Source organism: Nelumbo lutea, chromosome 5 (genome assembly GCF_056320005.1).
Source record: "Nelumbo lutea isolate HS-2025 chromosome 5, American lotus-T2T, whole genome shotgun sequence".
NCBI classification, from domain to species: domain Eukaryota; kingdom Viridiplantae; phylum Streptophyta; class Magnoliopsida; order Proteales; family Nelumbonaceae; genus Nelumbo; species Nelumbo lutea.
Window position 1 is genome coordinate 53,047,112 of NC_142688.1, and position 26,136 is coordinate 53,073,247.

Sequence of the window (26,136 nt, forward strand, 5' to 3'; positions counted from 1 at the left end):
TAGTACTAGGGGATCAAAGGGTAGCCTTTTGATTTTCCTTACGGGTGATTTGAGTTGGATAAGGTTCTAAAACCTCTGGTAGGAGTGGTTGAACTTTCTCATTTTCTCCCATTTGGGTGGGTCCTGTGAAACTTTAGATTTGGTTGTTTGAAGAGTAGTTTTTTGCTTGGGATAGCAATTCTAGCTTAGTTGAGACTTATTTTGATCTCTGTTTTACTCAATAGAGCAAACTAGAGGAGAATCCAAATATCCCATTGATTCTGGGTTTGGACATGGGTGATCAATTGAGAATCTTTTTGGGCTAGTCACCATTGTGGAGTTGGATGGGGACCAATTATTTAGCCTGGTCTCTCTCTATTAAGATACATGTGTGTAGTAGAGGGAAATGGGGTTACATCACTACGAGCAAGAAGAAATCGGGGGAGGACGGCCTACCTATAAGAGGTGGATGTAGGAGAATTACACAGTAGTGGGTTGGTTAGCAAATTCTATATGTCCATATATTAGCCAACATTACTTGTGGATAGAGTGTTGTTTGGGCTTACAAATTAAAGAATGATGTCAATAATTTAAGGTAGGGGACAAACCCTTAGCCGTATACTTATCCATGCTAAAATTGCTTTGGCAAGAAATTGATTTAATGGAGACTCTGGTTTGGGGGTGTACAAAGGATGCTGAAGCTCATAGGAAGCTGGTGGACGTTGGGTTTTTGAATTCCTTACCAGACTCAACCTGGAGTATGATGTTGTGAGATAGAATGTTTTGGCGAAGGTGACTTTATCTCAGGCTTATGCTATGGTAGTGGTGAGGAGAGCACAAGGGAGGTTTGGTTTGTAGAGCCACGGATGGATCACTATGCTAATGTTGGGATGAAGCCGAAGGTCAGCATTGGGAATAAAGATGTTTGTGAATATTGTAAGAAGCCTAAACATATTAAAGACACATGTTGGAAGCTACATCCAGAGCTTATACCTGCTAGACTCAAGAATGCAAACAGTGGAAAAAGGAATGAGAACGGGAAAGGTGGAAGTGAAAATGTAGCCACCTCCTTACAAAGTGAATGGAGGTATAGTGGTGAAAGTCACTGGGAGAGCAACTAGCAACCGCCAGGTATGAGTATGAGAAGTATGGCCAAATAATTAGTCACCTGGAGTCTACTGCTACAACACCTACCTCATTAGAGATATTTCTCCCTTCATTTGCATATGCCTATTCAGGTATTCATGCTATTGCGAATCATGCTTTTATTTTAGGTAATTGATTTTGGTACCTCTAACTATATGACTAGTGTGTTCCATTTATTTTCTACATACCAACTTTTATCTGGCCGAGATAAGATCACCCTTGTTGATGGCTCTCTTGCTCTTGTCTCTGGCAAGGGAAACATCAAAGCTTCAGACACCCTCACCTTATTTTGAGTCCTTCATGTTCTTAAATTAAACACTAATTTCCTTTCAGCTAGTAATTTGATAATTTTTGAATTGTATTATGACCTTTTTCCCTTCAAATTGTGTTTTTTAGGACATGGACTCTTAGAGGGTGATTGGGAGTTGCCATGAAGTGAATGGGATATACTTGTTAGACATGCCTAGACAAAGTTAAGTATCACCTCCGAGAGCAGCTTTTGGATCAAATGTGTCAAAGTCAGTCAGTTGTATTATGTTATGTCATTATTGTTTGGGTCATATTTCTTTTTCTTCATTGAATCTTTTGTTTCCAACATTGTTTAAAGAACTAAGTTGTCAAGTCTACATTGTAAGTCATGTGAGTTGTCAAAGCGTTGTAGAAACCCTTATTTTGCAAGTAATAAAAGATTTACAGTTCCTTTTCATATTGTTCAGTTTGATGCAGTGTTTTAAAAGCGTAGGGGTCAATTTGCGCTTGGCGTGCAAGGCGCAAGGTGAGGCACGCGCCTTTTTAAGTAAGGCGCAAAAGTAAAAAAATGCCAAAAAATTTAAAAATGCAAAAAAAATAAAAAAATTTATTAAACATAATATTAATAAAATATAAACTTAAAATTTAAAATAAATGTTTTAAAAAACCTATAATCTAAAATTAAAATACATAAACATAACATGTAAAGCATGTTCAGATGAGAATTTAAAAATGAAACCAAACATATAAAACATTTTCAAGCATATAAAACCCACAATCTCTTTTTTTCTCAATTACATTATTTCAAGTAGCTAATGTGAGTATGTGACAGCTCTGGTACCTTTTCTTGTGCTTCATTCTTTGAAACCTTAACTCAGCCTCCTATCCCCTTTGGGTTGTCCTTTCCGATTAAGGAAATTTGGAACAGGCGTATTCTTCCTCGGGTTGGTTTTTTTTGTTGGGAAATTTTCCTGGAAAGAATCAACACTTTAGACTTACTTTAGAGAAAGAGACCCAACTATTGTCTACTTCCTAATAGATGTACTCTTTGTAAAGCTGATGGGGAATTTGGCTACCACCTCATGATCTCTTGTAAGGCTGTTAAAACTGTTGGGGAGTGGGTTTTCTCCTACTTTGGGTGTTCTTGGTATCCTCCGGAGACTATCCAAGGTTTGTTTTCTCCTTCTTTTTTCAGTTGGCCTAGGAAGCGAGGGAAGACTACGTGGAGGTGTATTAGGGCAGCGATATGCTGGTCATTGTGGGAAGAAAGAAATTCATGCATTTTTTCCGACAAGGAAAGAACATTGGAAGAAATGTTAGATCGAATCCTTTTAAGGGCTGTCCACTGGCTAAAGTCTTTGGAGTTGTTTTCAGATTTTCCTGTGGATGACTCGCTAAGAAACTGGAAAGAGATTGCTTCCAATGTTAGATGCAAGAGAACTCTTTGTCCGTTTTGGTCCCCTCCCCCCTCGGACTTTATAAAGCTGAATTTTGATGGTAGCAGTGTAAGGAGTCCAGGGCCCTCTGGGATTGGAGGAGTCTTCAGGAATGAGGAAGGGATTGTTATTGCTTTATTCTCCGGCTCTATTGGAGAAGGTGACTCTCTTAGGGCTAAGATCCTTGCAGCGCTTGAAGGAATTCGAAGAGCAAAGGAATTAAATATCAGCCGTTTGATCCTGGAAGGTGATTCGAAGGTGGTAGTTAGTTGGTTGAAGACAGAGGATAGTGGTTTGTGTAACTTTAACAATGAAAAAAAAAACAGTTCTTATGGCTGGGTAGGGACATTGAGATTCAGTATAGCTGGGTGAAGAGGAGTGCCAACTCATTTGCAGATGGCTTGGCCAAGCAAGGAGTGAATAGGGAGTCTATTTTTTGGGCTAGTTTTTAATATTTTCTCTTTGCACTCCCTTTGTTTTCTGTTTTTGGGGAGCTAAGATATTTTATCTCCCCTCTTTTATCCATATTCCCTCTTTTCTTTTAATTTAATGAAGCTGGTGTTATTGATAAAAAAAAATGTGAGTATGTGACAAATTACATTCCTACTTCTACGTGCCGCCTTTGTGCCACACCCCTCAAGGCGAGTCCAAACAAGTCCATGTTGGGGTCTTAAATTCTTAGTTCTCACACAAAAAATAATGATTTTATAGTTTTAATTGCTTTTTAAAAAGATATATTATTAGGATGAATGAATGAGCAACATTACCGAAAAGGGGATTCTTGAAGCTTTTTAAGAAGATATTTTATTAGGATAAATGAATGAACAAAATTGCTTTTTAAGAAGATAGTTTTAATTACTTTTTTCCCCCCATGTTCTAGTGAGATTTTGGGGTGATGCGATGACAACTACTTTATTAACCGCATGCCTTCTCGAGTCTTGGGGTTTAAATCTCTCTTTGCTGCCATGTTTCCTAAGATTGAATTGTTTCTTATTCCCTTGTATGTCTTTGGGTGCACGTGTTATGTTCATGTCCTTAGCTCTTAGAGACATAAGTTTGAACCCAAGGCCCGAAAGTGCATTTTCTTAGGGTATGCCTCCACACAAAAGAGCTATTGTTGTTTTGATCCCACTAGTGGAACTCCTTTTGTCTCTATGGATGTTATCTTTGCCTAGTCACTTTCATTTTATGGTCATTTTTCCGAGGGGGAGCATTCTGTTTAATTGTTTTCTTCACCACTTCCTTTGCCTTCTCATGTTGATCCTGAGGTTGAGTCTCCTATGGTTCCTTTTGTTCTAGTGGCAAAGCCTTCGTCTCCCAGTTCTACTATTTTTGCTCCTCTTCCTCCTACTAGTCCTCTAGTTTTCATTACTCATCCTATCGTTTAGAGGTGGTACCAGAGACAAAGGCTACGACATGAGGTGGTTCCCTCATCTACAGTTGAGCCTTAGACACTCTCAATCCCTAAAGAGAGGATAAGTCCTTCATCGTCTACTCCAGAACCTCCCTTCCTAGACATGAACCTACCTATTGCTGTGAGAAAAGGTAAGAGGAAATGTACAACACATTGTATTTCCAAACACTTGTCTTATAGCTTATTATCCCCATCTTATTATTCTTTCTTATCCTCCACCTCTTCTCAACCTATACCCAAGTCCGTTACAAAGGCCTTGTCTAAGCCAGAATAGGGGGAGGCTATGAGAATTGAAATATGCGCACTTTGTAAAAATCTTACCTAGAATATTGTGGATTTGCTTTTTGGGAAGGAATTAGTGGGATGTACATAGGTGTTAACTATCAAGAATCATGTTGATGGTACCATTGAGAGGTATAAGGCTTGGCTAGTAGCCAAGGGTTATATTAGGTATATGGAGTTGATTATATGGAGACTTTCTCATCAGTTGCAAAAATGACCACAATGAGAGTTCTTTTATCCTTGGTAGTGAGTTATGATTTGCCCTTATATCAATTTGATGTGAAGAATGCTTTCTTAAATGGAGACTTGACTAGAGAAGTTTATATGTCACTTCCACCGTGTATTTACGGTAAGGAAATGTAGGGCAAGTTATGCAAGTTGAAAAAATTGCTTTATGGCCTCAACCAATCCCCATGAGCTTGGTTTGATAGCTTTAGAGCTGCACTTGTTGAGTTTGGTTATATATAGGCACAATCTAACCATACATTGTTTGTGAAGAGGAGAGGCACTTAGGTTACCTTCCTCATTGTTTATGTTGATGATATTGTCATTACAGGGAGTGATATAGAGGAATTAGGGGAATTGAGATACTTCCTGGGAACCAAAGTTGCTAGGTTTAAAGGTGGCATCTTCATTTTCCAACAGAAGTATGTGTTAAATCTTCTCACGGAGACTGGGAAACTTGGTGCCAAACCTGTTTCTACACCTATTGATGCTAACCATAAACTCTCAGCTGATGATGATGAGCTTTCGGCAGACAGGGAAGTGTTCTAGAGACTTTTGGGTAAGTTGTTATTACCTTTGCATGGCACGATTGTATATCTCATATGCTGTTAGTGTGATCAGTCAGTTTATGCATGCCCCTAGAGACGCACATATGGCTGCTGCAGAGCAAGTTCTGTGTTACTTGAAGAGAACTCCCAGAATGGGTGTCCTCTTCTCTAGGCATGGACACACCGGTTTTTTGTGCCTTGGTTGTAGGGAGGGAACATTGTCTCCTGGAGGAGTATCAAATAGTTAGTAGTAGCTAGGTCTTCGGATGAGGCAGAGTATAGGGCAATGGCACATGGAGCTTAAGAGTTGTCATGACTCAGGTCACTTCTAGAGGAGATGGGTATTACACATGATAAGCCTTTAGTGCTTTACTATGATAATCAGGCTGCGATAAACATAGCTTACAACCCAGTTCAGCATGATAAGACAAAACATATTGAAGTTGACCAGCATTTTATAAGAGAAAGGGTAGCTTCCAGAGAAGTTTTCCTTCCTTTTATTGCTTCGGAGCAACAGTTAGTAGATATTCTGACCAAGGGTGTCCCCAAGGAAAAGTTACAACATTGTGTAAGCAAGCTGTGCATGATTCATATCTATGCTCAGCTTGAGGGGGAGTGTAGAGATAATGGGATGAATGGGCCTTAATTTCTTTGTTTCTTTTAAATTATGTTTATGACTTATGTTAGTAGGTAGTGGGCCTTAGTTATAGGCCTGTTTTCTCTTTTTTTATTGTTTTCTATTGCTGTCTTTAGTGATGGATGCCCTACTAAGGGCATTCATGTAATTGTTGCTATTTTTTACAACAAAAGAATAAAAGAGATCATTGGGGGCTGAAGAGAGGTTTTAAACTACTCTCTCTTCTTCCTTTTCTTCCATCTTCTTCCCCCATCACTTCTCTCTCTTCAATCTCCCTTTCTCCTGTTTCTTTTCTTTTAATTGAGATTATTGCAGGTGTGATTTACAATTCTACCCATGTCTGATATGTAATTTTAGTAAAAGTTCCTTACTGTTCTGCTGTTTCCTTTCTGTATTTGGATAACATATTAAAATAGACAAATTAATAGCAATTTCTCCTAATTTTTCATAGTTAATATTTCATAAACAATGTAGCATTGAGCAATTATATAGCACACCCTTCTGTTAGTTTGGCATTTGTTACTATACCTGGGTCTGCTGACAGTCTGATTTGTATGGTTCACTTTTGAATTGGACAATTGTTTTCAGGTGAAATATCTTGGAGAAGATGGGGAGAATACTCCTATTGCTGGGGCTGCAGCTATTTGCTCTCCTTGGGACCTTTTGGTTAGTTCTATAACTTTATAGGGAATAATGGAACTTTTACTTTTGTGTTTAGTCCGAAAGCCATGATGTCTTATCAGATGGATGAGAAGAGCTTATTTCAGAATGTTGACAGTCTTAGTTATCTTTTAGTTTTACTATTATTTTCTGTCTTATACATTTAATATGGCAGCAAGGGTATTTCTTTCATTTTCAGTTTATATGTAACTGGCTAATTATGAATGAAAAGGTGCACACCCAGATCAGTTCAGTTTTCTCTACTCAATCTTTTTTTGAATGATTACTGTGAATTTTATTAGATTATTATAAAATAATAATAAGCTATTTACAACATGCGAAGCATTCCAAAATTAATTAAGGCCTAACCTTTTCAATCCCTTTTGTTGTTTAGATTACATTTGCTCTAAACTGATTCCTGTGTGCCTCTTGCTTGTATAGAGCATCAGCACAGCTATGAGCTGGCCTTGATGCTTATGAAAAATTAGCCTCCAATTTCATTGTTAAATTTCTTATCTCCCTCGTAACATATCAGTACTGGTGTAACCCTTGATCGTTGCTCTCCAGCTAATCCAACACTATTTTTTAATCCCCTTCCACTATTACATTCTTATAGCCCAAGAATTCCCCAATCATAAACTTTGCAGTATCACTTGCAAGTCAGCTCTAATGGAATCCCTTGAGTTGATTGGTCTGGCAAAGATTGCAAAGACTTTACCTTTCCCATTACTTTATGCATCATCTATACTTGATGGTCTCGGGTTTCCAATGCTACATCCATCAAAGTTCAACTTGAGTTATTTCTTTATGCTCCACCTATGTGTCAAGTGCCCTTTCCTTTTCTTTCAATATAATCTTTTCTAACTGAATAAAAGAAACTTCTGTTACTGTCAATATTAAACCCAGTTTAACAACTGGCCATATTTTATTCCTACAACCTTAAATTATTTTAACAGTTCTGTCTAGATGCTCAGTTGACAATAAAGGGTCAAACCCCTGTAATATACAGAGGATATCACCAGTTTTCTCTATATGATTATAACATTCTATTTTTGGGTATTATTATAACATCCTCAGACATTAAAATTTTTCCTATTTTGCAGATCTGTGACAGGTTTATTTCTCGCAGGCTTGTCCAGAAATTCTATGACAGAGCTCTTACAATCGGCCTTCAAGGTTATGCTGAACTGTATGTCTACAATACTCTTTTAACCATTTGAAGGGTGTGAGTTTCAATAAATTCATAATAAACTGAGAATTCTATTACGCAATTCCACTCTGTATTCAGAACAAGTTTAAAATTAGCTATGCAATTTAACACAGTTTCCATCCTAGCATTTGGTGCTTGTCTACCTATAACATTAGTCTTTTCCTGCAGACACCAGAATGTATATTCTAGGCTTGGAAACTGGGAAGGCATAAAAAAGGTTTGTATATTCTTCCTAGTCTTTTAGAGCAGTTGATGCCTTGATGAATACTGGCTACCTAATAAAAAAACATCTAGAGAAACTAAAGTGAGTGATTATGTTACAACCTCACCAAGATAGTGAATGTATCAAGCTTTCAGCTATCATTGCCAGCTTATGCTGAAAACAAGTTATTCTTGATTGGGAGATCTTTCTCTGAATTTTTTAATGTTTGTATCTTCTTTGTTTAGTTTTCTATGAAACTATTTTCTGGTCTCTGCTGACTAACAATAGTTTATTTATCGTACAACTAAACTAGGGGATGTTTCATGTTTCACTCTCCACTATGTTGGGAGTCATATAACGATGTTGGTTCTGTGATGTACCTACACCAATGTTATTCATGTCATTTCTCTTAATTTCCATATTTGTGTATCACATCTCTACCTTTTTCTTTTTCTTCCCATTATATGTTTTAGTTCTTCACTATATAATAACAAAGGTTTATTTGGAAAAGTTGGTAAGAAATAAATTTCTGTAGAACAAATATAGGAGATACACTTCAAGTTAAATTTGATGGTTGAAACTAGAAAATAATATGAACTTTGTTTGATATAATTGCTTCTTTTCAACTAACTTAATTTGCATGGTCATCTCCCTTGTATTTCACCAGTCACGTTCTGTTCGCGACTTTGACAACTATGCCACTTGTCTTATTGGCAAATTTGAGGTATCAATGCTTAACTAAAAGCTGTTGCATGGTATTATTTGTGATTATCTAAAAGGAGTATCCTGTTTTGCAGACTGTGGATACATATTACAGGCGTTGTAGCAGTGCTAGCTTGGTAGGATATGTATCAGTTCCACTGCTATGCATCAGTTCTTTGGATGATCCTGTATGTACTAGGGAAGCTATTCCTTGGGATGAATGCAGGTAGAATGCTCTCTTAGTTATATGTTTGAACATGTTTTCTTGCTTGTAAGAATTTTCTTCTTTGTCCCTCATTTTACATCCTATATAGGGCAAATAAAAACATCGTACTAGCCACCACAAGGCATGGAGGGCATCTGGCATTTTTTGAAGGGGTAACTGCAAAGCGCCTATGGTACATTTTGATCCCCTTATATGTGCCTTCCTTTTGAGTAATAGTTTATTGTTCATACAGGTTCTGTTGCATATAGGGCTGCAAGTTGGACCTGATTTTAAGAATTTCAACTACACTAGTCTGCAGTGCATTGACAATTTAGTAAACTCCCAATCCAACTTGGTCCAAGTTGCAGCCCTAGATTGTTGAATAAGATGATCAATTTTTCCAGAATCTGTCTCTTTTGCCAAAAAATTTCCCAGAACCTTTTAATGTTGAAAGTTCAAATATGGGAGCCCCCAATATTTCAAGTAACTAATGATATTTTCTTGCCTCATATCAATTATATATTGCAACTAAAGCTCCTGATTGAATAGTTGGTTTCTGCTATGCTTTCTGAAAGACAGCATAGTAAATCTATTGTGAGGGATGTTTTTAAAATGTGTCAATAATGGAGGGGTATCTTGTAATTTCTTTCACTTCAGGAACTACTCTGTAAATATTTTTATTTTATAATATAATAGGGTTACAGTGGGCGCCACCACTTACCCATGAGATTTCTTTCTCTTTGTTTGACTTCTCTCTTCTCTCTTCTCTTCTCTTCTCCTCCCTTCACTAAGGCTTTCATAACAGATTACGTGGTATAAGAGCATTAATCTGTTATAGAAAGCCCTAGTTTTTTTCCTCCTCCTTCTTTTTCCCTCAGCTAAGCATTCCTTCTTTATCTGGGAGCTGCCAAACCCTATAGAAGACTAATCTGATCACTCTTTTTTTTCTTTTTCATTTCCTCATTTCTTGGTCATAAGACCAGTTCTTTATGGTTGGACTGTTGCTCAAATGATGGCAACATGTAGGAGTCTTCTTTGGATCATTGAAAGGAAAATTTTCTGCTGTGGTTGATCTGAACTGTGTATGATAGGCTGATGCAAGTCTGTTATGGTTTGAGAAGGTGTTGGAAATAACCTGTTTTTTGTCTCAGGTTACAAGGATTCCTGCCAACTGTTTGCTGTTGTTTTCTGGTTTCTAAACTCAGGTTAAAGGGATATTTTGTAGAGTTGGCCAGGTTCTGTATGTTGGAATGGACTGCAGTGATGGTGTAGATATGATATAAGCGTTGCAGTTTACTGGTAAGTGCTTTGTTTTTCATATTTCTCCTCTTGGATCAACTGTTGGGAGTGTTTGGTTTGTATTTCCCCTTGGGCTGTTACAGTTGTGTGGTTGTGTGTGGCCTGGAAAGGCTTGTTTATTGTTTCTTCAAGCTGCTGTTCACATAGTAGTGGTGTGTTCCAGCAATGTCTTCAGAGAGTACTGTTACTTCTAACTGTTCTTAGGGCTTGTTAGGTCTGGAGCTAGAACTGGACAGCGTAGGATTTCCATTTTCATGTGTCTCTTGATCTTCTTGATGGATTGAACTACTTGGAGTGGTGCAAGGGTGTGAAGATGTTTGTTGGAGCTAGGGAAAAGCTAGGGTACGTAACTGGGAAGACCTAGAAACCTATCAATGAAGGAGCTGAATATGATATGTGGGAGAAAGAGAATTACTTGATTATGTCTTGGCTAACATCTTTAATTCAGATTGCTCTCAAAAAATTTATGTGGTTTCAACTCTTACTTATATGTGGAAGGATCTGGATCATTACAAGACTGTTGATTGGAAGAGCGATGGGGATGCATTGGCCTATAAGAAGTTACTCTCAAGAAAGTGTGTTTGCTTTCTTGGTAGGTCTGAATCTAGTGTACGATCCAATTAGGGTTCAAATTTTAGGTGGTAAGGAGCTTCCAGGTCTTGAAGAAGTTTTTTGTTTTAGTTCAATTTGAAGAAAGTAGGAGGGAAGCTATGAATCCCATTTAGGGGGAGCATATCGCTTTATTGTGCATGGGTGAAAACAAAAAAAGTGAGGTACAAAAGAAGGGAGGAGGTGACAAGGATAAATTATGGTGCAATTATTGCAAGCAAGAAATTTGGTAACACAAAAGAGTTTTGTTGGGACTTACATGGTTAAGCCTAAGAAGCTTCAAGGGAAGTAGAATAAGGGATCTAATCAGCTAGTATTGCTTCATCCACACCCAACCAGGATGGCCAACAACTATTGACTTAGGGTAACACTTTTCCAGTTTAGTCATTGGCTTTTGTACCTAAGGAAGGTCTTTTGAGTACTATGTGTGATCAGATTGAGTAGTTTGGGCATGTCAGAGGAAACCTTTATTACTCCCTCCACTTCTTATGCAGTGAATTTAGATAACTGAGCCCATGCCCTCCATGTTTCATCCTTCCCTTCTCAATCACCTTGGATCATCGATTCAGGGTGACAAACCATATGACTGCTAAGGTTAAACTTGTTAATGGATCCTTGTCTTCTATTGGGGGTCAAGATGTTGTTTTCCTTCCCATTGGCCTCTGTTTGTCTAATGTTTACCATGCTCCCAAAATTCCATTAAATCTTCTTTCTATTAGTTGTATAAAAAGTCTTTGAATTGTTTAATAATTTTTTTCCTAATTTCTTGTGTTTTCTAGGATTTGACTTCAGTGAGAATGATTGGTAAAGGATGTATGACAGATGGTCTCTATATTTTGGATTCTGTGGCTTTAGATTCTTTGAAAGGAACCAGTTTATACAATTTCCACCACATGGCGTTTATACAATTTGGTGTTGATACTCAAATAGTTCAAAGGAGTATTTCACTAATGATGTCAATTTTTATTTTCAAACTAATGGGGTGTTACATTAGAGTTCTTGTCCTTGAACACCTCAACAAAATGGTGTTGCAGAGCGAAAGGATAGGCACTTACTGGAGGTGGTTCATAATTTACTTTTGCAAATGAATGTTTTTAAGTATTTTAGGGCTTATGTTGTTCTTACTGTGGAATACCTGATTAACCACATGCTTACAACTATTATAATTTAAGGCCCCACATCAGTTGCTTTTCCCTTCATCCCCTTTGTTCTTTATCTCCATTCATGTTTTTGGATGTCAATGTTATGTGCAAAATTTGTCTTCTACTTCTGGTAAGCTTGAAGCTCATGCTATCGCTTGTGTCTCATTGGCTACCCTTCCACTCAAAAGGGGTATAAATGTTATGACCCTTCGTCTAAGAGGGTTTACATTTCTATGGATGTTTGCTTTTTTGAGTTTTGTCCTTTTTCCTCTACCTCACCTTAGGGGGAGAGTAGTATTGAAGTGAGACATGTTCTTTTTCCAACTCATCTTCAGCCTCTTCCATCTTAGCCTTCCTCGTCTCAATTGCCTCCCTTGTCTCAGCGGCCTCTTTTGGGTTTATTTGCACTATAATCGTCACAAAGGTCAGTTGTTAGATCAGTCTCTGGATATAGGTGTCGAACTAGATGTACTTCCGATGCCATCAAACTCTCGCGAGGCATATCCTCACCCTACTCATCCTTCAGGTACTTTTGAACCCTCTCCTAATGATATTGACCTTCTTATTTCCCTTCATAAGGGTGTAAGGTTATGTACCAAGCACCCAATTACACACTTTACTTCCACTGCTTCGTTGTCTCCTGGTTATTGTGCGGTTTGCCTTGTTTCTACTATTTTTAGTGTCTGTATTCCTAAAAGTGTTGTTGAGGCTTTGGAATTACCTAAATTGAAGAGTGCTATGTTTGAGGAGATTCATGTCCTTCATAAAAATCACAAATGGGATCTTGTTAACCTTCCAAAGGGAAAGAATTCAATTGGTTGTAAATGGATGTTCAACATGAAGCATCAAACAGATGGTTCTATAGAAAAGTATAAGGCAAGGTTGGTAGCTAAGGGGTTTCTCAAACGTATTATGTGGATTATAACGAAACCTTCGCACCAATGGTCAAGATGAACTCAATTTGAGTTCTTTTTTCTTTAGTTGTAAACTTCTCATGGAACCTTCATGAGCTAGATGTGAAGAATGCTTTTTTGAATGGTGATCTTGATAAGGGGGGCATGGTGCCTTAAGGTCTTGGATTAGTCAATAATTATTAGAAGGATAACAGTGGGTTAAACTAGTGTTTTAAAAGGTGTGGGAGGCGTACGCCTTAAACTAGTGTTTTAAAAGGCATGGGAGGCATACGCTTGGAGGCGTGCCTCCAGGCGAGGCACTCCCAAAACACCCTGAGGCATATGCCAGAGACGAGGACACCTCTGTGGCGTACACCCAAGGTGCAAGAGGCGTATGCCTCTTGCGCTTTTCTCATGAGGCGTGCTAGAGGCATACGCCTCTAGCGCCTCATGCATATCTGATATAAAAATGCAGAAAAAAAAAAGAAAAAGAAAAAAAAAGGAAAGGAAAGGAAAGGAAAAGAAAAGAAAGGGAAAGAAAAGGAAAGGAAGGAGAAGAAAAAAAGAGAAAAGGAAAGAAAAGAAAATGAAAGGGAAGGGAGGAAAAGATAAGGGGAAAGAAAATGGTTTGCCCCCTGCCCCTTTGAACTACTGTTATGCATCTTTATTCTTGTTGAAGATTAATTAGTTTTATGATGTTTTTTTGAGTAGATGTTTTATGTTAGTTTTTAGATAGGAGGTGGGGACCACAGTATTTATGTGAGTCCAAATTTTATTATGTTTTTGTGTGTTATATATGCTGTTTTATGTTTTGCCACCCTATAAGGGCATAGTTGTCTTTGTACTGTTCTATTATTTTAGTATAAATAATAAGTGAAGGGGCCGGCCGGATGTCTTTGTACTGGTAGAGAGGAATAGGGTTTTTGAGTTCTTGGCAGGGCTGAACCCTGAATTTGACATTGCTAGGCAACATATTCTTTCTAGGGAGGGTGTGACATTCTCTCAGGCCTATGCTTTTGTCTCTAGAGAGAAGAGTAGAAGGAATGTAATGCTGAGACAGCCTGGGATTGACCAATCGGCTATGGTTGGTACAACAAAACCTAAGCCGAATGGAGAAAGGGGGAGTAGTGAGTCTAGAAGGGAGGATAAGGACTTGGTGTGTGATTATTGCAAGAAGCCTAAGCATACTAGGGACACTTGTTGGAAGCTTCATCCAAATCTTATGCCTTATCGGATAAGAAACAAGAAGGGAAATGCAAATGTAGCCACTACAGGAGACTCTTCAGCCCCTCTCTCCCAAACTGATTGGGAATCCATTGCAGTAGCAACAGTAATAACAGAATTGGAGAGGTTTGGACAGCTTATGAGTAAGAAAGATTCACCCAGCTCTAGCCATCTAGATGGACAACAGAATGCAGGAGCCAACTACAACACTTCCTTTGCACATACAGGTAGTTCATATGCAACTACAAATCTTGCATCTACTTCAGGTATGAAGGGAACTCCCTAGATTATAGACTCAGGAGCATCTGAGCATATGACTAATGCCCCTACCTTTTTCATTTCCTATCAGTTGTGCTCTGGTAGAGATAGAGTCTCTACAACAGATGGTTCACATATGCCCATTGCTGGGAAGGGGACAGTTAGAGTGACCAATAATATAACTCTATCTTTTGTTTTACATGTCCCTAGACTTCATACGAACCTACTGTCTGTTAGTTCTTTGACAAAAAATTTGAATTGTTCTATGACTTTTCTTCTTGGTAATTGTGTTTTGCAGGATCTAGATTCCAAGAAGATGATTGGGAGTGGTCGTGAGGTGAATGGAGTCTACCTTTTGAATGAGATTCCGAAACATCAGGGCCATCATGTTAGCAGCAACAGTAGTAGTGGGTCAGAGTTAGTGAACCAGATCATGCTTTGGTACAATCGCTTGAGACATCTTTCTTTTAGTTCTTTGAAATGGCTTTTCCCAAAGTTGTTTGAGTCTATTCAATTATCTACTTTGGAGTGTGAGAGTTGTCAGTTAGGAAAGCATTGTAGACAGTCTTTTAAACCAAGCAATAAAAGAAGTACTTCTGCTTTTAATATTGTTCACACTGATGTATGGGGGCCATATCAAATCCCTTCCATGGGAGGATTTCGTTACTTTCTCTTGTTTGTGGATGATTATACACGATATTCTTGGATATATTTGATGAGATCACGTGATGAGGTTTCTAACTTAGTACGACAATTCCACCAGATGGTTCTCACACAATTTGGAGTGAGAACTAAGGCTTTTAGATCAGATAATGCTAGAGAGTACTTTGAGAAGGACCTAATCACGTATCTCTTAGAACATGGTGTAGTTCATCAGAGCAGTTGTGCATATACAACACAGTAGAATGGATTTGCTGAGAGGAAAAACGAACACATTGTGGAGGTGGCAAGGAGTCTTATGGTGTGTGCTTCAGTTCCTATGCAGTTCTAGGGAGATGTAGTTCTTACAGCCATACATGTGATTAACCGTGTTCCTTCATAGACTTTGGGGTTTAAGGTGCCATTTAGCCTTCTTTTTCCAGATGGAGAGATATTTCATATACATCTGTGGGTTTTTGGTTGTGTTTCTTTTGTTCACATTCTTGGCCCTCATCGCAAGAAATTAGATCCTAAGGCCAATGTGTTTTTCTTGGGTATGCTCAGAACCAAAAGGGGTATTGCTGTTATGACCCAGTGTCGAGGAGCAGATTTGTCACTATGGATGTTACATTTTTTGAATCCGCATTCTTCTTCTCGAGTGGTTCTCTTCAGGGGGAGAGTTTTGGGGAGAACTCACAATCTGTTCCTCTTCTTGTTTTTGTGGTGTCGCCATCAGTTTAGCCACCACCTGCACCATTAGTTCAGTCAACACTTGCACCTCCAATTTCATTACCTGAGCCACTACGGGCAGCCTCACAGCAATATTAGCGCCGGCAGATGATGGTTGACCCCACACAACCTTGACCCACACTACTCTCTGTCAGTCCTTCTGAAACTCCAGATTCGGCAGATACAGTTCCAGGTATTCCTCTTGAGCCTAAGCCTGTTATGTTTTCTGATGATAATGTTTATGTCCCTAACACCATTGTTGTAGCTAATCCCACTGACCTTGATCTTCCCATTGCACTTCGTAAGGGGAAGAGAAAGTGTACAACCCATTGCATTTCACACCATCTTTCCTATAGTGCCTTATCACCCTCCTACCGTGCTTTTCTTTTTTCCCTGGATTCTGTATCTATACCCAGGAATGTTACTGAGTCTCTTTCCAAACTTGAGTGGAAAATAGCCATGCAAGATGAGATGGATGCTTTGGTCAAAAACCAAACTTGGGAAATAGTTGATCTCCCCCCAGACAAGGAGACAGTCGGATGTTGAAGTATAAGGCTGATGATAAGATAGAGAGGTACAAGGCAAGGTTGGTAGCAAAAGGGTATACTCAGACCTATGGTGTTGATTATCTGGAAACCTTTGCACCAGTAGCTAAGATGTGTTCAGTTCGTATCCTTTTATCTCTAGCAGCCACCTATTCATTGCCCTTGTTCCAGCTTGATGTCAAAAATGCTTTCCTCAATGGTGACTTATAGGAGGAGGTATATATGGACATTCTAGCAGGCTTTTATGAAAATGTTGATAAAGGAAAGGAGTGCAGACTCAGAAAATCTCTATATGGACCGAAACAATCACCTAGGGCTTGGTTTAACCAGTTAAGAGGGCATTCGTCTGTTTTGGATACACACAGACAGTTTGATCACACCCTCTCTGTGAAGAGGAGAGAATGTAGATGGTATAGTGGTGACAGGAAATGATTTGGAGAGATTGATGATCTCAAAAAATCATTGCAGCAAGAATTTGAGATCAAAGATCTTGGTGAGCTCAAATACTTCTTAAGGATTGAAGTTGCAAGATCCAAGCATGGGATCTTCATTTCACAGAGAAAGTATGTACTTAACCTACTATGAGAGACTGGGAAGCTGGGGACCAAACCAGCAAACACTCCTATTGATCCAAATCACAGAATTAATGGTGTGGATGGTGAATTGGTAAAGGATGTGGGGAGATATCAAAGAATGGTGGGCCGACTGTTGTATTTGTCTATGACACGACCAGATATTTCTTATGATATCAGTGTTGTGAGTCGGTACATGCATGCACTTCGGGTTCAACACTGGGAAGCTATTGAGAGAATACTTGCATATCTGAAAAAGCACCCTGGTAGAGGCATTCTTTTCTCAAATCATAAGAATCTAAAGCTAGAATCCTATACAGATGCAGACTAGGCAGGATGCTTAGATGACAGGAGGTCTACATTAGGAGTGTGTACCTTTGTGGGTGGAAACTTGATCTCCTGGAAGAGTAAGAAGCAATCGGTTCAAGTGTAGAGGCTGAGTATAGATCCATGGCTCATGGTGTCTCAGAACTTCTTTGGGTTAGATCTCTTTTGAGTGAGATTGGGGTGAAAGCAAGGGAACCTATGATGTTATACTGTGACAATCAGATTGCAATCAATATTGCCCACAATCCAATTCAGCATGATAGGACAAAGCACATTGAAGTTGATAGACACTTTATAAGAGAAAGGGCAACAACCGAAGAAGTTTGTTTGCCTTATGTCTCTTCAGAGTTGCAGCTGGCTGATGTTCTCACTAAAGGGGTGGCAAGGAACAAGCTTGGACATGATCTACGCAAGTTGGGAATGTGTGACATTTACTCCCAACTTGAGGGGGAGTGTTGAAGATTAATTAGTTTTATGATGTTTTTTTGAGTAGATGTTTTATGTTAGTTGTTAGATAGGAGGTGGGGACCACAGTAGTTATGTGAGTCCAAATTTTATTATGTTTTTGAGTGTTATATATGTTGTTTTATGTTTTAACGCCCTATAAGGGCATAGTTGTTTTTCTACTGTTCTATTATTTTAGTATAAATAATAAGTGAAGGGGGCGGCCAGATTATTGCTCTCTTTTCTTTTCAACTTCTCTTCTCCTTCTCTCCTCCTCTCCTCAAGAAACTACTTTCTTTCATATTTTTTAATTCAGCAGATTCCTACTCTTCTTAATATAAAAGATTTTTATTAAAATAAAGAAAAATGGGATCCCCCTTCCTCTTCATCCTCCTCTTAACCCCCTCCTCTTAAGGAGGCTTATGCCTCCTTGTGTTCGGGAGGCTTATGCCTCTTGCGTTCTGAATTATGCCTCACGCCTCTAGGTAGTGGAACGCCTTGCGTCACGCCTCCGCGTTTTAAAGCATTGGGTTAAACATTCCCTGGTTGTTCATGACTGAATGGGAGCCAAGTTGATACTTCCATTAACCTCTGAAGATGTTGAAAGAAGTGGCATCAAGCTCTAATGAAGGAACTTTCAAGTGGCTAAAGCTCTTAAACAAATGCTTGGTTGGTCGTTTCGTCAACTCTGAACCATATGTTGAAGTAGTTTGGAACTAGGCGTTGACTTAATGGAAGCCAAGTAGACACTTCCAGGTGAGAAGACTAGGCGCAGGGTTCTTTCTTTTCTCCTTCAGTAGTGAAAATGACGCTTTAGATATTCTTGAGTGCGAACATGATCAAGTTTGTAGTCCAAAGTTAAGACTAGGGAAGTGGAATCCTCTCGTCGGTGTGATGAGAAACGTGGGGCCTTAAAGCTTCATTTTGATTAATGTCTTTGGCATTCCTCTTCATTCTTGGAGTTTCCATATCATCAGGGAGATTGGGGATGCTTATGGGATTTATAGGTTCGTTGACTCAAGAACTCTGGACTGGAAGAACTTGGTGCGCGTATCTTAATTGAGGTGGAGGAAATTCATCTAGTCCAACAACATCCCTTTTGTTTCACTTTGGTGGAGAACTTTTCGATTTAAGAGTGGTAATAGAAGGAACTTACCCAGGCGGTTGACTTAATCTCCCAGTCTCGAGTAAGGAGGAAGGAGGTGCTTCTCAAGATCTCTCTAGTTCAAGAAGGCGGAAGTCGAAAAGACTTTTCATGGAGATAGTTTCAAAGGTTGAAGATGAGGGTAGTTTAGGTACAAAAAAGGGTTTCGTTTCTAGTGGAGTTATCATGTTGGCTCTGGTGGACTTTCGAGACTTTGGAAAAGGAAGGAGTAATGATTTGGGGGTAAGATCGAACACGGAAGAGGGGAGCGAGGCCCATTTAGTGGTAGCTATTAGGGAAGATGGAAAGTTCCCATCTCCGCATCTTCAAGGGGTGTCTAACATTGGGCATGGAGATTCCACTGGGGCCCACTCTCCAAAGGTGGGATTATTAAGAGGAGTGAAATTCTCTTTAAACATGCTATGAAAGGTAGGCGACTAAATAGTCTCATTTTGAACTTGGCTCATAAGAAAAGAAATGTTAGACTGCACAAGGGGTCGAAGCTGAAGGTTGTTGAGAGACCTGCTATCGAGAGAACTTCTTCTAACGCGACATGGAGTCCTGGCTACAGCAAAGGTGCTTCTGGTAGCAACAATCAAAATTGGGGAAATTTAGTGGCGTAAGATGTTGTAAGTCCAATGGGGGACTACGGTGCGTGTCGATGTTTTGGGATCAGCTATGATCAAAGTAGCAAAGAGTTGGTAGAAGTTCTCGAAGATGCTCTTCCAAAGCAAAACTTCGATGCAATTGCCAAGGTCCCTTCCTCAACTAGATTAGATGTTTCTAGAGCAGATAGGGAGATCCACAGAGAAGCGGAGATTGGCTTGATGGAGGAGGAATTTTCTACTTGCAGGTCTATTGTTGCCACCCTCGCAGGAAACATTGTTATTGGAGGTGGAGGAAGTGAATTTGTTGGTGAAGAATTTTGTTCACCATCCCAAATCAAAGACAATGTTGTTGATTGATCTTCGTGTCTTCGAGGAGGTGGTGATCGGGTAATTAGGCGTTGATTTGGGTAGGAGGGGGGAGGATAAGAAAGATTTGATTGGGACTGAATCTGTGACACCCAAAAAGTGTCAAGGAGCCTCTGGGGTGAGACTCTCACATATTATGCATGTAACCAAGATCTTTTCCCGTCTGAAGCTTGATTTGGTTGGGTCTGGCCCTACAAAGAACTATAAAAGGGTGTACATAAGGAATAGTAAGACCTCTAAAATTTCAAAGCAAAGCCTAGATATTGAGAACTCTGGCATTGCCTCTAACTCGGGTAAGCAGTTGGGGAATGGTCATCTTGTTGGCGCCCCTGAAAAGAATTCCAATTCTGTCGTTAGAGAACTTCATAAAAGTCTTGAAAAGGTGGAGAAAACTGGTTTTGTCTCGTTCAAGGCAGCGGCTATAAAGGATGTAAAAATTGGTAAAAGCTTGGGTTTGTTTTTCCCGGGAGGTGAGGATTTCGCCTTAAAAGCTTTTGAAGAGTTTGAGAGGAAGAAGGAAGAAAGCTCGAGAAAAGGGTTAATTGGAAGAGGGAGATGGGATTAAAGATGGCGACAACCAAGAGGAGACCTTGATGGAGAAGTTTAGCTTATCTCTTCAGTTTGTACCTTTTTCACTGTTTTCTGTTGTCCTTTTGTTCTTGGCCTAGGTTTTGGTGTTGGAGGGTTTTGTTTTGCTGTGCTGTTTGGAGTCTTTGTCTGTTGTTTTCTAGTGTGAGAAGTGTCTAAGTCAGTTTTTCTTCTCTCAGGTTATTTCTTATCACCTTCCTATGTATTTATTTTTATTTTAATGAATTTTCTCTTTACCTTTCCAAAAAAAATATTGATAAGGAGGTATATATGGTTCAGCCCCCCAGGTTTCAGCTTCAAGGAAGTGAGGAGAAAGTTTATTGCTTGAAGAAATCATTATATGGGATGAAACAATCCCCCAGAGTCTGGTTTGAAAAGTTTAACAAGGTAGTTCAACAAGTTGGATTTTTGCAGTGTCAAGCTGACTACACATTTTTTGTAAAGGGGAGATCTTGTTGCCATTCTGATTGTGTATGTGGATGAGATTGTGTTATGGGCCCGGGAATAGGATCTCGTCACAGGTCGGTCAACGGGGAAAAGCTCCTGTTTTCCCTTGTTCCTCCCCTTCCTAGCTGAACCTATCTTGGCGTCCTAGAGGGTGATTTGTCCAAGAGATCACCGAACTCTCCTTTTACTCTCTTTCTTGACTGGAAATTTGATATCCTCATTCAATAATGGGATCTCCTTAAATAGGAGATTACAAGAGTCCTAATCAAAGGGAGTCTCCTTGCTGAATAGGGAGACTTCCAGTTCTATCTTGCTAAGGATAAGATTAGCTAATCCTAATCTGATAAGCTACTAACAAGATAAGATAAGAGCAATAGAATAAGATAAGAACAAGCAAGATGATTTAATCTAATCTCGATAAGGCTTCTGTTGCCGAACTGGGTAGGATGAGAATCATTGAATCACTGCTGCTGCTGGCGGTGGGTCATGTGCCTGTTGCTGCCGGTGGCGACGATACGTCTTCCCGAGGAATGCGTCCATAACAGATTGTGATTACTAGAAATTGGTAAGAAGAGGTTCAGAAGCTGAAAGAATTTCTAGCTTCACAATTCGAGGTAAAGGATCTTGGCCCGTTCAAGTATTTCTTTGATTTAAGTTGCTTGGTCTAATAAGGGAATCTATATTTCCTAAAGGAAGTTTATTTTTGGCTTGTCTGAAAAATCACTTTGGTAGAGGCATTTTCTTTACCAAGCAAGGCCATACTAGAGTGGAGGGTTATATTGATGCTAATTGGGTTGCTTTTGTGGATAATAGAAGGTTCACCACTAGTTATTGTACATTTGTAGGAGCAATCTGGCTACTTGGAAGAGTAAGAAAGGGCCATGTCTCAAGGAGTGGCTGAACTTTTGTGGTTAAAGAATCTTATTATAGAGTTGGGCATGTGGAACTTTTGTGGTTAAAGAATCTTAGTATTGCTCATAATCCAGTTCTCCATTAAGTAGACTAAGCACATTGAAGTTGACAAGCACTTTATTCATGGGAAGTAGACCTGTTCATGGGTCGGGCCGGGCTCGGCTCGGGCCAGGCTTTTGCTCTTCATTAACAGAAATGTTTCAGGCCCGAGCCTAAGCCTGGCCTGACCAATGGGCCTACAACTTGGGCCCAAGCCCGAAGCCCACCTGGGAGTCAGAACGTTGGTGCCTGAGTTCGCCTCTGAGAGTGAGAGAATGGTGCCTGAGTTCACCGTCGGAGAGAGAGATGACCTAGTTCTGGTGGTGCCAGCCGCCAGTGCTTGAGTTTGTAGAGTGAGAACGGTGCGCCTCGGTTCGCCGGTTTTGAGAGTCTGAGAGTGAGAAACTGAGAATGAGAAGAAAAGTGAGAAGATAGAAGATGAAAACGGTGCCGTCTGGAGAGAGAGAGCTCATTGCCGGAGAGAGAGACGACGTGTCGGCCGCCGATGCTTGAGTTCGCAAAGTAAAAATGGTACGCCTGGGTTTGCCGGTTCTGAGAGTTTGAGAGTGAGAAACTGAGAATGAGAAGAAAAGTGAGAAGAATTTAGGGTTAGGGTGAGGAGGTTTAGGAATTTAGGATTTAAACTATATAAAAGTTGGGTTGGGCTTTTTTTTACAAATCCCGAGCCTGGCCCAAAAAATATCGAGTCGGGCTTTTAGGCCCGAGGTCAAGCCCGCAAGCTAAAACTCATGTTCAAGCCTCTCTGGGGGCCGGGACGGGCTGGCCGTCGGGCTACCTAGCCCATGAACAGGTCTAGTGGGAAGGTTGGAAGGGGTGAAACACGTATGCCATTTGTTCAATCAAAAGAGCAATTGGCTGATGTTTTTACAAAAGGTGTGTCTACCTTACGTCATTTGAAGCTATGTAACAAGTTGGGTATGCATGATATTTACAACCCAACTTGAGGGGGAGTCTTGTGAGGGGTGTTTCTGAAATGTGTCAATGTAGGGAGTATCTTGTAATTTCTTTCACTTCAGGGATTACTTTGTCAATATTTTTATTTTATAATATAACAGGGCACAATGGGTGCCATCACTTATCCATGAGATTTCTTTCTCTACATTTGACTTCTCTCTTCCTTCTCATCTCCTCCCTTCACGAAGGCTTTCTTAACGTATTACAGTATCCAACTTTTCTAGGATTAGTAGATTTATAAGCACGCTTAACTCAATGTAGCTAGCAGAATACTTTTTTAAGACTGCCTTTTACGGAAGCCACAATTTTTTTAATGAATCCTGCCTGATATCTTATTGATGATAGACATACACAAAAAATTAAATCTGAATTTCATTTGCAGAAAACAGAAAACTATAAAGGAATTTATCATGCCCTGCTATGTGCTTGCATACATAATATACTTTCATTGCTCTGTTTCTATTATTTACTTTTGACTGATTGTGTTGATGAAGCCATTCATCAAGCGTACTTGTAAATTCATGTATATAGCTGTTTCAAATTCAAAGAACACTTGTCTTCCTTTATTCTTTTCTTTTCTTTGCTGCCACCTCTTAGCAGCAGACTTGTCATTGTACTCAAAATTTTATTAAATTAGATTATATCATTCGAGGACTGCAAGGCATCTCACATTTTGTTCCCAATATCATTCTTCTCTCTTTTTCTTCCCTACTGTTTTGAAATGTTTCTACCTGTCTTCTTTGTTCTTTCCTTAAACATCAAATTATTTACAAGTTCATTTTCTGAAGTGATTCATCTCTTTCTAGTCAAACAACAACAAGCCAATTATGCAAAGAGGATAAATGATCTAAAAGCCAAAAGTAAAAAGGTATAAAGTTAATATCCAACACTTTTGAATCTTGCCAAGATAAATAAATTTATACAATATCCATAACTGTTGATTAATTGCATTGCTCTTTATCTTGAATTCCATTCTATTACATCCTTTATGAGTTATGATTGGAAATCCTTTTTTTGTCTTTGGAACTATTTATCTTCTATTTCCCCATTACCCCTCATCTTCATTGACAGAAATGGTTAAGCTTTTCCTTCGTTGCAGGTGGGTAAGGGCTGTTGACGAATTCCTCAGCGTCCTATATGACAGCCCATTCATGCATAAACAAAAGAAGGTGGCACAAAACAATGTTCATTATTCTCTAGTTGGTTTGTTGAATTAACTGTTAGAATGGTAGTACATTTTACAAAAGCTGATGCCATTGGACTCTTGACACAATATCCTTGAGGATTAATCTCAGTGTGTACTATCTTGTTTACTCACCAATTTATGCAATCTAAAGTTGATTTTTCAAAAATTTAATATTGTTCATTGTTTTGAATTGCAGGCACAATGTTTGGGCATGCACATTCCACAAGAATCTTCAATTGATCAGGGACCTTATGTAAATGTATTGCAAGATGGGATGGTAACCGCAGCAGGGAATGAGCAGACAGTCAACATGGTGGAGGAGTCATTTGCTGATCCAGTGGTTCATGTCAAGCAAGAAGAAATGGTCTTAGGTACAGAGCAGCAGCTTGAGAGAGAAAGCAAGACCGATTCCATACATGACAATGCTCAATCTAGTGAACAAGATAAAATGAGTGACTCGGATGTCAAATGCAATGATGACAAAACTGTTCCTGTGGAAAGATCCATAGATAAACTTTCAAGACAGAATAGGAAATCCATGTGGTTGCTCGCATACGTTGCCATCATGACAACATGGCCACTGGTGGGTGCAACTCTCCTCATTGTCTTCAGGAAGAAGATCAGAAATATCCTACCAGCAACATGGCTTAGAAAATAGGTACAAACTCCATTCTAGTTGTTATTAGTGGACATTATATGTCATGCATTCCAAATTGGGAAAAATTATATGGTGCAGCAGGGGCCAACATGTGTGGCAGGATTAATCATTCCTCATCAGATGAAAATGAAACCATTCTTGAGTAATAAGAAAAGCCCGCTCATTGAACTTGATTCCTATGAATCAGGGAGAACATTTTTTATCGTTCATATCATTAGTATTGTAAGCAACATTTTCAGTAACAATACTGTAAACCTTTCTAGTGTATTCCTGTTCTGAAACCACCAAAGTTCATTAACATCTAAGTGTTTTATATAATTTTATAGTGTTTTGCATAATTTTCCCAAGAAATCAACATACAACTTAACTAAGCCTTTGATTCCCACAACCATGGACTTTGGTGGGAGGTTATTAGTGTGGTGCTGCGCTGTTTAAACAACCCCTATGTGGGATTCAGGCATATCAACAAACAGTACAGGTTGAATAGTAGTCTCTCATTTTATGCATTATGTCAGGCCCCTGTTCTTGAGATACACAAGGTTCAGATCTTTATGAATGCCCAAACTATATTGATAAATTGCTTGTTGAAAGGTTTAACTAAATTCTCCCATCATCTTTTAGGTTCTCCTAGTGGTTTTAATTGCCAATATATAGCTATGTTGCCAGTCAATGCCTGTCGGCATAAGTTTTCATAATAACAGTAGCCGCAAGACCATTAACCACCAGCCATCTACCGGTAAAAATTTGTTCCGGTGGATTTTAGATCTTCGCCGGTGGTCATGTATAATTATGTCGGTGGTCAATGTATGTTGGCATAAATTTTCACTACAAAGCTGGCCTTCCACTATCAAAAAGCTATACTGAGTTTTTTTTTTGTTGTTGATCTAGGTCGTGGTTTTTGACTGTTGCCATAGAGCTTCTTTGAGTAATGAGAATGAAAAACGTGTTCACAATTATTTTTCATGTTGCAAGCCACCTTAATTTTTGAATCATGTGCTCATTGTTTATTCTAAAAGGGTTCAACTATGATATGGAAATGATATGATATCTGAAAATCTTCTGATCAATTAACTCCAATGATAAACTCATTAGCCAACTAGGTGTTATTTATCAAAATTTATGGGTGGGTTTTGATTTGTCAAAACTCTTCCTATACCATGTCTTTCCTGCATCATAGATTTTCCATATATATATATATATATATTATGCAAGTCATCTTTTTTTTTTTGTTCCTAAATCAATTCCCATAATATCATAATAAGATTAAAGTAAAATATCTATACCATCTTTTTTTACTCCTAATATCTAATAAAATTGTAGCTAAACAATATAAACAAGAAATATTTTTGTAATATTTTTTAAAATTAATTTCCAATACTTTAACAATATTTTTGAATTTTAAATCATTTCTATATTTTACAAAACATTTACTAATTATATGTAATTGGTTAATTAAAACACAAGAAGTTGGATAACAATCACCCGAAAATAAATTAGTTGCATTATAAAAATATTTTAAAAAATCTTGTATACGATTTGCAATTTCCCAATCTTCTTATTCACTAATAAAACCATGGAGACTTTTTTATTATAAAAATTAGTAATAATTTCTTTATAGGGAATACAACTACATGACA

General features: G+C 38.8%; 1 protein-coding gene across 1 annotated transcript in view; it reads left to right on the plus strand.

Annotated features, from left to right (window-relative positions):
* Positions 1-24,837, plus strand: part of LOC148852427 (alpha/beta-Hydrolases superfamily protein) — a 73,794-nt gene extending 48,957 nt beyond the window's left edge. Inside the window, exons 9-16 of the mRNA XM_088945106.1 lie at positions 6,505-6,582; positions 7,680-7,765; positions 7,955-8,003; positions 8,656-8,712; positions 8,786-8,916; positions 9,005-9,088; positions 23,755-23,824; positions 24,038-24,837. Coding sequence (XP_088801232.1) covers positions 6,505-6,582; positions 7,680-7,765; positions 7,955-8,003; positions 8,656-8,712; positions 8,786-8,916; positions 9,005-9,088; positions 23,755-23,824; positions 24,038-24,499 — 1,017 coding nt within the window. The 3' untranslated portion in view covers positions 24,500-24,837. The remainder of the gene's footprint in view (positions 1-6,504; positions 6,583-7,679; positions 7,766-7,954; positions 8,004-8,655; positions 8,713-8,785; positions 8,917-9,004; positions 9,089-23,754; positions 23,825-24,037) is intronic.
* The last annotated feature ends 1,299 nt before the right edge of the window (positions 24,838-26,136 follow it).